Here is a 13916-nt window from a genome sequence, read left to right on the forward strand (position 1 = left end):
AAAAAGATCATTACGTTATGCAGGTACGATCACATGAACACAACAAGGACATATCATGAGTGTACCTAGGCATATGCTCCTACGGACATACGTATGTACTTCTGTATATATGTATATGTATATATATATACATATATATATTTACGTACGTATGCTTGTATATGCTTGTATATGCTTGAATAATTGGACGTGTAGCTCTACCAATTTTTTAACTCGTAATAATTTGCTCAATTAGGCATCTATTCAACTCGGGTAAGCATTCAAGTAGTTAGCCTGTTAGCCTATCAGCCTGTCAGGTAGTTGTAAAAATAAACTTGAACAGTGGTAGGGGCTTTATTAAAAAATGGAGGCATGCACAATTTATCATTAAGCGGGAAGGCAGTTCGCCTATATGCATACTTATGCATATATATTATATATATGTAGTAAAATGAATAATTGTATAAGTAATTACATAAATAATTGAATGAATAACTGAATGAGTAACTGAATGAGTAACTGAATGAGTAACTGAATGAGTAACTGAATGAGTAACTGAATGAGTAACTGAATGAATAACTAAATGAGTAACTGAATGAATAACTGAATGAACAATTACATGAGCGATTATATGTAATACGTACGCAAACATATACTTTATTAGCTTTTTTGGCTCTATATTTCATGTAAATTCGTGTTTACGCCACTTGTACAAAATTTATACACATGCATAAGAAATTACAAGCATATAAATTCATAATATATAAATAAATATATATATATTTGTATATATACATATACTTATATATACTTATATACATATATACGTATGTACATATATATTTATATATATATATACTTATTTACATATATACTTATTCACATATATACTTTATATATATTTATATATATTTATATATATATATATATATATATATATATATACTTATTCACATATATACTTATATATATATATAATTACTTATTTACATATATACTTATATATATATATATACTTATTTACATATATACTTATGTACATATATACAAATTTGTATTAACTGCAGCGCGTTTCCTATGTACGATTTTACATATTATGTTCTGTTTACAATAATACATAGGCACTTGAGTTTTCCAAAAAAAAAAAAAAAAAAATTCAAAAAAGCTTAAAATGACCCATCTACGTTATTATGTAAAAATAAAACAAAATGTAAACATAAAAAATTGATTGATAAACCATCTTTTGGTAACGATTATATAAACATAAAAAATTTAACTGAGCGGGTAAATGTACTATAATAAACAAATATATTTTCCGTAATTATGTATATATATATATAATTATGTTATTATTCATATGTATGTATTTATACATTCTTAAGCAATGGTTTGGCAATAGTAAGCTACCAACGTAAAAGAATAAAACGAACGATACAAAGAACGGCCAATTTGATAAAAAAAAAAATATTTTCCTTTCTGATAGGCTTTTTTTTTTTTTTTTTTTTTTTCATATTTTTTCATTTGTTCGTCATTTGTTCGTCATTTGTTCGTCATTTGTTCGTCATTTGTTCGTCATTTGTTCGTCATTTGTTCGTCATTTGTTTGTCATTTTTTCGTCAATTTTTCGTTATATTTTCCCTTTTTTTTTTTTTCCCTTTCTTTTTTATTCCAATTTTAAGAAGAAACGATTGAAGAAGAGAAGCATGTTTATTTTTATTCTTTACAATAGTCTTTTTTGAAAAAACAAGTTGACTGAAAATTACGAAGCAAACTTTGCTAACTTGACTAAGCAAAATTCACAGTTAATATATATGCATTTAGCTAAGTGCGAATACATGTACATAAAACACTTGCAATGAGGCAAAGGCTTATTACATCGTTGTAATAAAATAAAAAGGGGGAAAAAAAAATAAAAAATAAATTCTTGTTCAAAAGAGAATTGCGCACATGCTAATAAAGAAATACGTATAAATACATACATATGTGTATTCAAATGTGCATAGATACATACATTCGTAGGTATATGTGTACATTTACTAACTATATGCATATGTTTAAGAATCCTCATTATTGGTTATTCATAACTATGACACGTTTAAAAAAAAAAGAAAAAACGCTCTTCTACGTTTTGCATATTTACAGATTCCTTGACTTTATTCCTTAACTTGCTTTTATTTTATTGTATTTATTTTTATTTTTCTCTTTTTATTATAAACAGAAGTATATATTTATAAAAAAAAAAAAAAAAAAAAATGAAGATTTAAACATCGATAAAGGAATGTCCTTCCAAAAATTGGGGAGGGGGGAGGTTGTTCGTCAGTTCTTTTTGTCAATGTGGAGGGATAAAGAATTAAGGATTAAATATTTAGAATTATGAAGACTTGTATTTATTTGTATATGCCTTTGTTCAATTATGTTCGTTTGTTTTCTTATGTTTTATCGTGTTTATATGTAAAGGAATCAACCATTGCCTCTTGTATACACGTATGTACATATGTATGTATGTTTATATGTATGAGCACAATTGCATATTTCAAGAAAGTCTTTATATCTCTGTTAGTCTTCTTTCTGCTGGCAAAAATTTGTTACAATCAAAAAAAAAAAAAAAAAAAAAAAAATTTAACATGCACATTTTATATACCCGATTTACATGCACATTTTATATACCCGATTTACATGCACATTTTATATACCCGATTTACATGCGCGTTTTGCATATGCTCCTTCCATACAAAGGCTCCATACAGGTGGATCTCCAAATATCACAATAACTTCTTCTTTAAAATACTTATCGTGGTGGTGTGTGTCGTCTTGTCAATGTCTATCCTCAGCAGAATGTCTACCTCCTGTGGTGGTAAATCAAATAAAATGGGTATGTAGTATATGCGTATGTGTACACGTTATGTATGTATACTTATGTATGTGTGGGTAGAGAACTCGGATGCACAAGTCATAAACACGTTAAAAATTAATTGTTCATGCATTTTGAATGAGCTACAAAAACGCTGCAAACACGTGGTAACGCGCATACCCGGATGTACATCCGTATTTGCGATAGGAGGAAGGAAATCTCGTTAGCTGCATCGTACAAGCGCAAGGAACTACCGTTCGAACTTTGCGCATTCAAGTGCTTAAAGCATTTTTCAAGAAAATGGACTAACGTATCTTCACTACTAGCTGAGTAATTACACAAATAAAATTCGATGTCTGTATTCGTTTTGCATTTGTTCATTAGATGGATTTTTAAAAACTCGAAATATATTTCCTGACTAAGTAATATATTTTTCCTTTGAACTTTTATAAATAAATTTAACATGTGACTTGATCTTATAAAAAAGAAAAAATGATCATCAAAATAATAATTGTAAAAATATGTATCACTGACTGGAAAAAAGGACTGATCAAGTAAACTACTGTATTCCATATGTAAGTTTAACAGTAACGTCTTTTCACTAATATGATTTTTCAAAAAAAACTCATCCTTCAACTTTTTATCCTTTTCAAATAAAATGTGGAAATTGTACATATCCTTGTTGCTGATATTGAAGAGAACGGAGTCTTCCAGACTATCTGCGCTTTCCTCAGCTTCCGCTACGTCGGATGTAGCCCCCCTTTCCGCTTCTACCACCTTTGATGTAATTCCCCTTTCCGCTTCTACCACCTTTGATGTAATTCCCCTTTCCGCTTCTACCACCTCTGATGTTGTTCCCTTTTCCGCTTCTACCACCTTTGATGTTGTTCCCTTTTCCGCTTCTACTACTTCTATCACTTCTACCCCTTCTGCCACTGCTTCCTTCTCTGTACTGACACTACCACCCAATTTCCCTAAAATTTCAAGTACTTCATCATCTCGTCCTAAGTCAACTCGTCCACTACTCCACTCGTTCTCTTTATCTCCTACATAAACAGTGCCATTTTCTTGTTTGCATATAAACTCTTCCCAATTATTTACATCCACCGCACCTTCCCTCGAATCATTCTCACACACACGGACAACACTGCTACTACTGTTGCCTGCCACTTCTAACATTCCAATGCCGCTTCCGACGTTATTCACCTCCTTATCAGGTACATCACGGATAATCCCTTCTTCTGGACATAATTTCGTCCAGACCTTGACTTCATGCGGCTGCTCTACCTCCACCCCCACTTCGTACAATGGTTGTGCTACCACTTCCTTACCATCCTTTAGAACTGTTCCTCTCGATAGAACATCATCCTCAGGGGTACTACTACTGTCCTCAGAATGCATCTGAAATTGCTTGCACACAATTTTAGTCGTCCTTCTTTTCCTTTTAAAACTTATACATATCTTTTCATTGCCTAAGAATTTTCTTTTACCATTTCTCATACCACCTTGTAGGGGAAGATCTGTTTGTTCCTGTTGAGAAGATCCTTCCTCAGTCATCCCGCAATTTGCATCGCTGTTTTTATCATAATTTTTATCAAAATTTTTATCATAATTTTTATCAAAATTTTTATCATAATTTTTATCATAATTTTTATCAAAATTTTTATCATAATTTTTATCATAATTTTTATCATAATTTTTATCAAAATTTTTATCATAATTTTTATCATAATTTTTATCAAAATTTTTATCATAATTTTTATCATTATTTTTATCAAAATTTTTATCATAATTTTTATCATTATTTTTATCAAAATTTTTATCAAAATTTTTATCATAATTTTTATCATAATTTTTATCATAATTTTTATCATAATTTTTATCATAATTTTTCTCTTCTTTCTCTTTTTTTTTTTTCACGTTCACCGAATTTCCCAAGTTATTTTCCTTCTCGTTGTCACTTTCAATAACATGCACTTCCCTTTCTGCATGGTAAGGTCCACTGCGCGCACCGTTCCACGGTAGCATCTTATGCATTTCATTCGAGTTATCATCTGTCGAGTTTTCATCAATGAAATCATACAAATTTTTGAATATATTTTTATAATAGAAACAGTCTGTAATGAATATATTATTTTCATACTTCATCATACAACTCTTTTTGTTGTCTAAATAATTTTCAAAGATATTCTCTTCAAAGTATATTACCCCGTTATTTTGATTTCCCCTATTACCATTACTACTGCTACTACCATTACTACTACTGCTACCATTACTACTACTGCTACCATTACTACTGCTACTATTACCACTACTACATCCAAAACTACTACCATAAGTACTACTACCATTATTAACACTACTACTAATATTATTATACCCATTTTTTCTTCTATTTCTTTTAAACGCTTTAGAAGACGCTATTTTCTTTTCCTTTCCTTCTCTCACTACTCTCGTATGGTATGCTTTTTTTTCACTCTTCTTATTCCTCAATATTATTTTAATTTCTTCTTTTGAGTTAATGCGACCCGTGTTTATGTCGTCCGTCGTATTATCATTTACTCTTTTACCCGTGGTCTTATTTCCGCTTTTACTGCCTACATGTTTACCCGCATGCTTATCTGCATGCTTATCTTCATGTCTACCCACCTGTTTGACTACCTGTTTGACTACCTGTTTGACTACCTGTTTGTCCATCTGTTTGTCCATCTGTTTGTCCATCTGTTTGTCCATCTGTTTGTCCATCTGTTTGCTCTGCTGTTTACCCACCTCTTCACTTACGCTTTCGTTTGCTCCTTTACTTGTCACCACCACCGCAGCATTCGTTCTTCCCCTCTTCAGTTGCAACTCGTAATTCTCATCATAGTTAATAGCCACTCTGTCCTTTTTGTTAATATTTAAAATGTATTCATACTCTTTCTTAAAAACATAAAAAAACAAATTGCTCTTGTTTAAGTTTTTATAATCCTTCAGATTTACATTTTTAAGATTTATCTTCGGTTTGCTTTTTTCATTCAATTCTTTAACATTTATATTTCTAATTTTACAAAATTCTTCAAAATTTATTTTATTGCTTATAAGGTAGTTCATCCATAAGGCATATATAGAACTATATTTTTTTTTTTTTTTTTTTTCATACTATTTTTAAAAAAATCAAAATAGTAATTTACATTAAATACATTATTATTCAAATCCAGGTAGCTATTATGTATTTTATCTTTCCACTTTAACCATAAATTCTCAAATTTATCCGCACTGCTTTTGGCTGCATCTATAATATACTGATTATGTGATATATCTGGATTAAAATCAAGACAATTCTTATAAATTAACTTCATGTCTAAATAAAAATCCTCTGGTTTTTTGTATATCCCTTCTGATAATTTTTTCGAAACTGTTAAATAATCCATAGGTTTCTTTATCTTTTCTTTATACTCTCTCTTTATCGTTTCATTGATGTTTTTGTCCTCCAAAACAGGAATTCGAAAATAAACAGAGTTACTATCACTCTTTAGTAGTTTCAAAACATTATCTCTTAACATTTTTTCCCATTGATTTAATGTCCTTTTGACCTCAGCCTTTCCTCCTATCTTATCACTCGACATGTTGACTACACCAACCCCACTTGTACTCACACCTTTGCGGCTAATTCCATCGCAGCCACTAATCCAATCGAAGCCGCTTATCCCACTAATATCCTCACATTCTTCTTCACCCCTTTTCCCCTTCAAATGATACCTCGTTGTTTCCCCCCACTTGTCTCCACGATCGATATCATCATCCTTCTCATGCTTCTGTTGTACCATCTCCTCTTTCTCTGCTTCCATTTCACTGTTCCTGATACCCTCTCGGATAGAGTCCTTCCTTTCCCTTCTTTTTCTAAGTGGAGCAAAACTGCTATCCACTTGAGTGTTTTGTACAACATCCTTATACACTTCCCCCCTTCCGTAAGCTTTTCCGTTACTGCTACTGCTGCTTATGTTTAGTTGCTCATTTGGGCGTTCGTTTAAACGTTCATCGACATACCAGATCGAATCCTCCATAGCATGCTCAGTAGCATCACCACCCATATGGTTATCATCTTTACTTGCATTTCCAAAGGATACACTGCTCAGTCTTAGTTTCAATCTAAAGGATGACGAACCTACTGTGTTAGATTGTTCACCCCTACATACAGTGCTAACTTCACCTTTAGATAGCACATCTACACCTATAGGTGTTTCCCCTTCGGCAATATCTATGGACATATCTCTTCCTTTGAGCACTTCAAACATTTCACTGTCGAATGGTTCTTCATATATTCCTTCTTTCGATTCAATATCCTCCTGTTCTTCCTCCTCCTTCAGTCTTAACAAAGAAATGCTTTGTTTTAATTTATTGTATCTTGTATTCCTTCCTTCTCTACCTCTACTATCTAAGGTATATCTATCGCCTCCAACTCCGCTTTTAGATTCCGTTTTACCTTCCGCTCTACTTTCACTTCTTCCACTCACCTGCGTGAACATTTTTGCAAAAAATTTTTCCTCCTCACTGTTGTATTCCATTTGCATATTGACAAACTTCTTTGCTTCCTTTGTCCCTCTGATGGACACCAAAAGTTTATAAAATTCATTTTCATAATCTTTTAATGCTTTTGTTCGTAAGTTGAATAAATGCATTTTTTCCTTTTCATCCTCTGTTTGTTCAATGACTTTTTTAATACTATTGAAAATTATAAGCATATCTTCATTAAACTCTTTTTCGTCTTTGTACATATCATAATGAAGTTTATTATACATAATGTCTATATTTATATGATTCATATATGGGGCAATATCCTTTTTTAATTTATATTCATCTGTTTCGCCCTTTCTTTGATCATTTGTCCTACTCTGCATTATACTTTTCGTTTCTTTTTTTTCCTTCTCTCTATCAATGCCTCCTTGGGTATGTTCTATTCCCGCATCGATAGATTCGATTCCCCCTTGGACCAGTACCTCCCCTCCAGCAACTTTTGCCTGAACCCTGTCTGCTTTTGCCTCAATCCCATCCAATTTTGCCTCAATCCCATCCGATTTTGCCTCAATCCCATCCGATTTTGCCTCAATCCCATCCGCTTCTGCCTCTACCCCTCCCTTCCTTCCGAAATAAACATCTGCATAATCGTCGGCATAACTGATTCTATCGAATATCTGCTTTCTCCTCATGTTGTCCAGAACTTGTGATAATCTTCTCTTGATGCTTCTATTTAATGATGATTGATTTTGTTTACCACCTTGTATGTTTATCACTGCGCTTGCCTTACCGCGCCTCATCTGGTAGTTGCTCTTCATTCCGTTACTAATGTTATTGTTACTACTGTAGTTAATACTATTATGGTTAATACTATTGTTAACACCTCTACTGGTGTTACTATTACCACTCCTTTTATTACTTTTATTGCTGTGTTCGTTTATGTCAGAATCCACGAAGGCGCTCATAGTGGGGTTACTGCTGTTTCCATCCTCTCTTTTCTTCCTCAAATCATAGCAATTTTCATCTAACAGCAACACACTACTTTCCTTCAAGATCTCCTCTTCACCTCGTTCAGTTAAATCATTTATACCACAAACTTGAAAGGTGGATACTTCTCCCACCTTTGGAGTTATAACTGGAAATTCCTCATTAGAGACAAGCACATCACTCGGGAGAAGTATATCACTCGGTAGAAGTACATCACTAGGGAGAAGTACATCACTTGGGAGTAGCATAGCATTTGATAGAATATCTTCCTTCGAGAGAATGACTTCATTTTGAATTCCTCCATGTGTGCATTCACTCTTCATTTCGTTTTTCATCTTGGTGTTGTTCCCTTTTTTACTTTTTATTGATACCTCTTCTACCTTTACGTGTTCTATCCTATTCTCTTTACGAGTAGAAATACGTGTAACACTATTTTGTTCTTCATATTTCCCCCCATTTTCTTGTGTTTCATGGGCTATTTCTACACCATCTGTCCTTTTCCCTCTTGTCCTTTTACTACTTTGACTGTATGGATAATAAAGATAATTGCTATCATACGTATTACTACTCTGCCTCCTGAGTAACATACTTGATCTTGTTCTGTTTTCTTTCCTTTTTGTATGTAATAGAACTTCCTCAGTGTTGTCATCTTCGTCATTCCCTTCACCTTGACCCTTCCCATTTCCTCTTTCTTTGTCCTTACACACTTCTACATGCATATCGTCATGAGTTTTATTTATCTGACTATTCTTCTTCTTATATTTAGAATTATTTTTTTTAATGCCTCCTTTTTTAATTGTTTCACTACATTCTATCACCTCGTTTTCTTCTTCAACACAAACTGATAAGATGGCCTTTGAATTCTTTTTACTTTTCCCATCATTGTTCCAGTTGCTGCTTTTTCTTCTACACCTATTGACATCACCTCCATTGCAGTCCCTACTTTCATCTCCATCCCTGTTTCCACTTTTATTCCTATCCCCATTATCCTCCTTCGCATTGTCCCCCTTCCAATTTTCAACTTTCTCTTCTTTTCCATTTTTTCCTAAATTGTTCCATGCCATTTCTTCCTTGTAGTCTTTCCTAAAACCTCTATCACTCTCCCTCCCCCTCTGCTCATTAACTAGTTTTATTGCCTTTTCTTCCTTTTTGTTGTTATATTTCTTTCTCACTACATTATCTTCAACCTTATTCCATGGAAAATCAATACTACAGTTTTCATTTCCACTATTCCTACTTATTCTCCTATCATCATTTTTTCCCTTTGTTTTACTATTGTTCTCTTCGATGTCTTTTTGTTTTGTTTTTTCTCTTAGACTCCTCCTGGTTTCCATGTAGACGTGCTATAGTTGTATGCTACGTATAGATATGCGCATGCGTACATAAGTATACCTATGCGTATATGTATATATACATATATACATACACACATACACACATATATATATATATATATATATATATATAAATATATGTAATGAAGAAATTAAAAAAAAAAAAAAAAAAAAAGATACATGCATGCACGTTGGGATGCTCATGTAAATAACTGCACATACGTATACGCAAGTACATAATGTACAATCGTGGACATGTAATTATATAATGTACTGCAAAATTTATTATAACATGACTTGCTACGAATATAAATTCTTCTACTAAGCTATGCTTTTGTGTTATCTTAAAAAAAATATTTTTCACATGAATTGTTCATGCAGAATGTTACAGTTTTTTATTCCTCTTCATCAAATTTTTAAAAGTAAAAAAAGTATATAATGGTAATAAATTTTTCTTTTTTATAATTACAAAAAAATCTGCAAAAAAAATTTATTTTTTTTGTAGTCACCGATGAGATTGTCAGAGTGGGTATAGAAAGAGGGTCTTCATGTGTACGCACGTGTGTATAATCGTACGTACTCACTTATGTATACTTGTACATAATCATTTATGTATACTTGTACATAATCATTTATGTATACTTGTACATAATCATTTATGTATACTTGTACATACTCACTTATGTATACTTGTACATAATCACTTATGTATAATTGTACGTACTTACTTATGTATACTTGTACATACTCACTTATGTATACTTGTACGTACTTACTTATGTATACTTGTACATACTCACTTATGTATACTTGTACGTACTTACTTATGTATACTTGTACATACTTACTTATGTAAGTTTGTATGTACTTCTTCATGCATGTTCCTACCCACGATCGTATGTATTGTAAGCATTAAGGAGTATTCTTGCTGAAACGCGTATTTACATGTATGTATCAAAGAGAACGCATTATGATTAAAAAATTTATTTGAATTAATATCAAAAAGCATGAAAAAAAAAAAAAAAATACTAATAATAATAATAAAGATAAAATGAAAAAAAAAAAAAAAAAAAAAATAAATAAAAAAATTAAGTGGAAACTTAAAATGGGGGCATCTTCACATATATTTAAAATGCACAACAGGGGATAAAGGTCAGGTAAAAATACATATTGTTCACAAAACCCTTCCGAATATAGGCACATATAAACATAAACATATGAACAAGTACATGTAAGAGTGCATATATAAATACAGATTTATATATACGTAACCTGCGTGAGCATCAGCATCCATTTAATTACGCAAAAAAAAAAAAAAAAAAAAAAAAAAAAAACTTATTTGTACACGTTCACCTAATCACGATTGCCCATGTGATATGTATATACAAAAATAGATATGAACATATATATATGAGCATATGCATAAACATATACATACATAAAAACATATAAACATATAAACATTTATTTATATATATAAACATATATGTAATATTATCTACATATGCATGTATGCAAATTTTCGTACAGGTGTTTTTCATATCATTTTATGTACATTTATAAGTAATTACGCGTACAAACATTTATATGGATATATAATATATATATATATATATAAATATATATATACATTGATATATACATTTATATATACATTTATATATACATGTAATATACTTCTATATATACATTGATATATACATGTAATATACTTCTATATATACATTGATGTATACATGTTCATATTACATTGATGTATACATGTAATATACTTCTATATATACATTGATATATACATGTAATATACTTTTATATATACATTTATATATACATGTAATATATTTTTATATATAAATTGATATATACATTTATATATACATGTAATCTACTTTTATATATACATGTAATATTCATTTATATATGTATAAAATTTGTGCTTTTGTATATTTGTAGTGCATTCGTTTTGCTGAAATATGTTCAGATGCTGTGAATGCATACGTAACGAACACTTTAATGTATGCGGCTATTTTATGCATATATATACATATATTTATATATATATATATATATATATATATATATATATGTACACGAACATGTATGCATCGTTTAAGTGTTTTTGTTTTGTACTATTTTTTTTTTTTTTTTTAAGTTTATTAACACGTTCATGTGTTCATAAATTTTATCCTATTTTTATTCTTGGGTATTTCTTTATTTCTGTATTTTTTAACCACCTACTGCATTTATTTCGTGCGTATTTTTGATTTTTTTTTTTTTTTTTTTTTTTTTTTTTTTTCGTTGTTTTAACACTTCAACAGTTATGGCTTTTTCTTTTTAATTTTTTAAGCCAATTTACGCCGAAACGGAATTTATGGCACAACAAATTCATGCCTCAGCTGATATGTGCAGGATTAAAATTGTTGCATAATGAAATTATGCCATAACAATATAAATTTTTTTTTTTTTTTTTTTTTTTATTTCTTCAAACCATCTTGTACATATTAACCTCTAATACAAGTGTGCATATGCCTCTAACATACATGTTTGTGGTACATGCATAACATTTGATACAGTCGCTTATATGTACCATTTTACATAAGGTATATTATATAAAAGCATGGCTGAAGTGACTTTCTGTGAAGAGTGTAATAATATCTTATACTCCAGGAGTGATCGAAAAAACAAAAAGCTAATATATGTATGTAGGAGTTGCGAGTACATATCACATAAACAAAATGAAGAGAATAACATAGTTGCTAGGATAAACTATAACTACAACAGGAAGTAAGAACAGCAGTTGAAATATTTAATTAGAAAAAAAAAAAAAAAAAAAAAAAAAAAAAGTACATATGGCATATCCGTGTGTAGGTGTTCGCTTTGCATACATGCACTTTTACCACATGTACGTATATGTGCATATGCACTAGTGTACGTGTAATATATGTTGCTGGGGATTCATTCCCCATAAGAACGATACATAGAACATATATATATATATATATATATATATTGTCGTCATAAAAACTTTATTTTTTTATTTTATTTTTTTTTACGTTTTCCCCCTTCAGAGAAGATATATACATTCACCCCGAAACGAAAAACGACCCCGCGCTAGGTCGAGTACGTGACTGGACGTGCAAACAATGCGGAAACAACGAAGCGGTATTTTTGCAGTTACCAGAAAAGATCAGTTACAACCCTATGGCATTGATTTATGTGTGTACTGATAAGCATTGTCATTACTGGGAGAAAGAAATACAGCCTATGAGTGAAGACCAGTTATATAATAGAAGTGATCTGTCCACAGATTCATCCGAGGAAAGAGAGTTGAGAACATACGTTAAACAGGAGATAGGTGTAGAAGTAGATGAAAAAGAAGGAAATAAAAAAAAGAGGAAGAAATTGAAAAAAGTAAATGCTGATAATGGGGAGGAAATAAAAGAAGCAGAACAAGAAGATGGCGATAAGAATGAGAATGTGGATGAAGACGAGGATGAGGAAAAAAAAGAAGAAAATCGACTGAAACAGGAGCTATACAATATAATAAAGACAAATGAAAAAGAGCATAGTGAACATATAGACATAAAGGAGGAAAATGAAAGTGATGTAGATGAGTATTTTTGTGAATAACAGAAAAAGAAAAGCAAGAGGAATTTATTTTAACAAAATTACAATAATGTATTTGCGTTATATGTGCGTATTAGCCATTCGATATGATGTTATATATTTATCCATGCATATACATACATATATACATATATACATATATATATATATATATATATATATTTATATTTTTTTTTTGTCGTGATTGGCTCACCGGTGGATACATGTACATATACCTACTCAGTTGCGCACATACATATTTATCATGCACAGCTTGCGCTTCTGCCTTTTTTCCTACCCCCTTTTTTTTTTTAATGTAATAGCTTATTCGTTTTGTAAAAAATTTTTTTAAGTTTGTGTAAATCATCCTTTTTAAATTGAAAAAATAAAATAAAATAAATAAAATGAAACAAACAAACAAATAAATAAAATGAAACAAATAAATAAAATGAAACAAATAAATAAAATGAAACAAATGAACAAAATATGTCGAATATACCGAATAATCAAAATAAATAAAATAACTGAATATAATATAAATTAACACAGCACCGTGGTTACAAAAACATCAAAAAAAAGCGCTGTTCCCCTTTGTCAAGAGTGAAATAATATTGATATTTTATTTATTTATTTTTTTTTTTTTTTACGTATGTTTGATCTCTATA

General features: G+C 30.6%; 2 protein-coding genes across 2 annotated transcripts; one reads left to right on the forward strand and one right to left on the reverse strand.

Moving 5' to 3' along the window:
- Positions 1-2741: 2741 nt before the first annotated feature.
- Positions 2742-9645, reverse strand: PmUG01_02013500 (bromodomain protein, putative; the record flags this gene model as incomplete). The annotated part of the gene is given in 3 exon segments (XM_029008605.1): positions 2742-2825; positions 3011-5944; positions 5959-9645. The coding sequence occupies 3 exon segments, from the start codon at positions 9643-9645 to the stop codon at positions 2742-2744; spliced, it is 6705 nt and encodes a 2234-aa protein (XP_028860148.1).
- Positions 9646-12262: 2617 nt separating this feature from the next.
- RPB9 (DNA-directed RNA polymerase II subunit RPB9, putative) lies at positions 12263-13275 on the forward strand (the record flags this gene model as incomplete). The annotated part of the gene is made up of 2 exons (XM_029008606.1): positions 12263-12429; positions 12714-13275. The coding sequence occupies 2 exons, from the start codon at positions 12263-12265 to the stop codon at positions 13273-13275; spliced, it is 729 nt and encodes a 242-aa protein (XP_028860149.1).
- Positions 13276-13916: the final 641 nt, after the last annotated feature.

Source organism: Plasmodium malariae (assembly GCF_900090045.1).
Source record: "Plasmodium malariae genome assembly, chromosome: 2".
In the NCBI taxonomy this organism is placed as follows: Eukaryota; Apicomplexa; class Aconoidasida; order Haemosporida; family Plasmodiidae; genus Plasmodium; species Plasmodium malariae.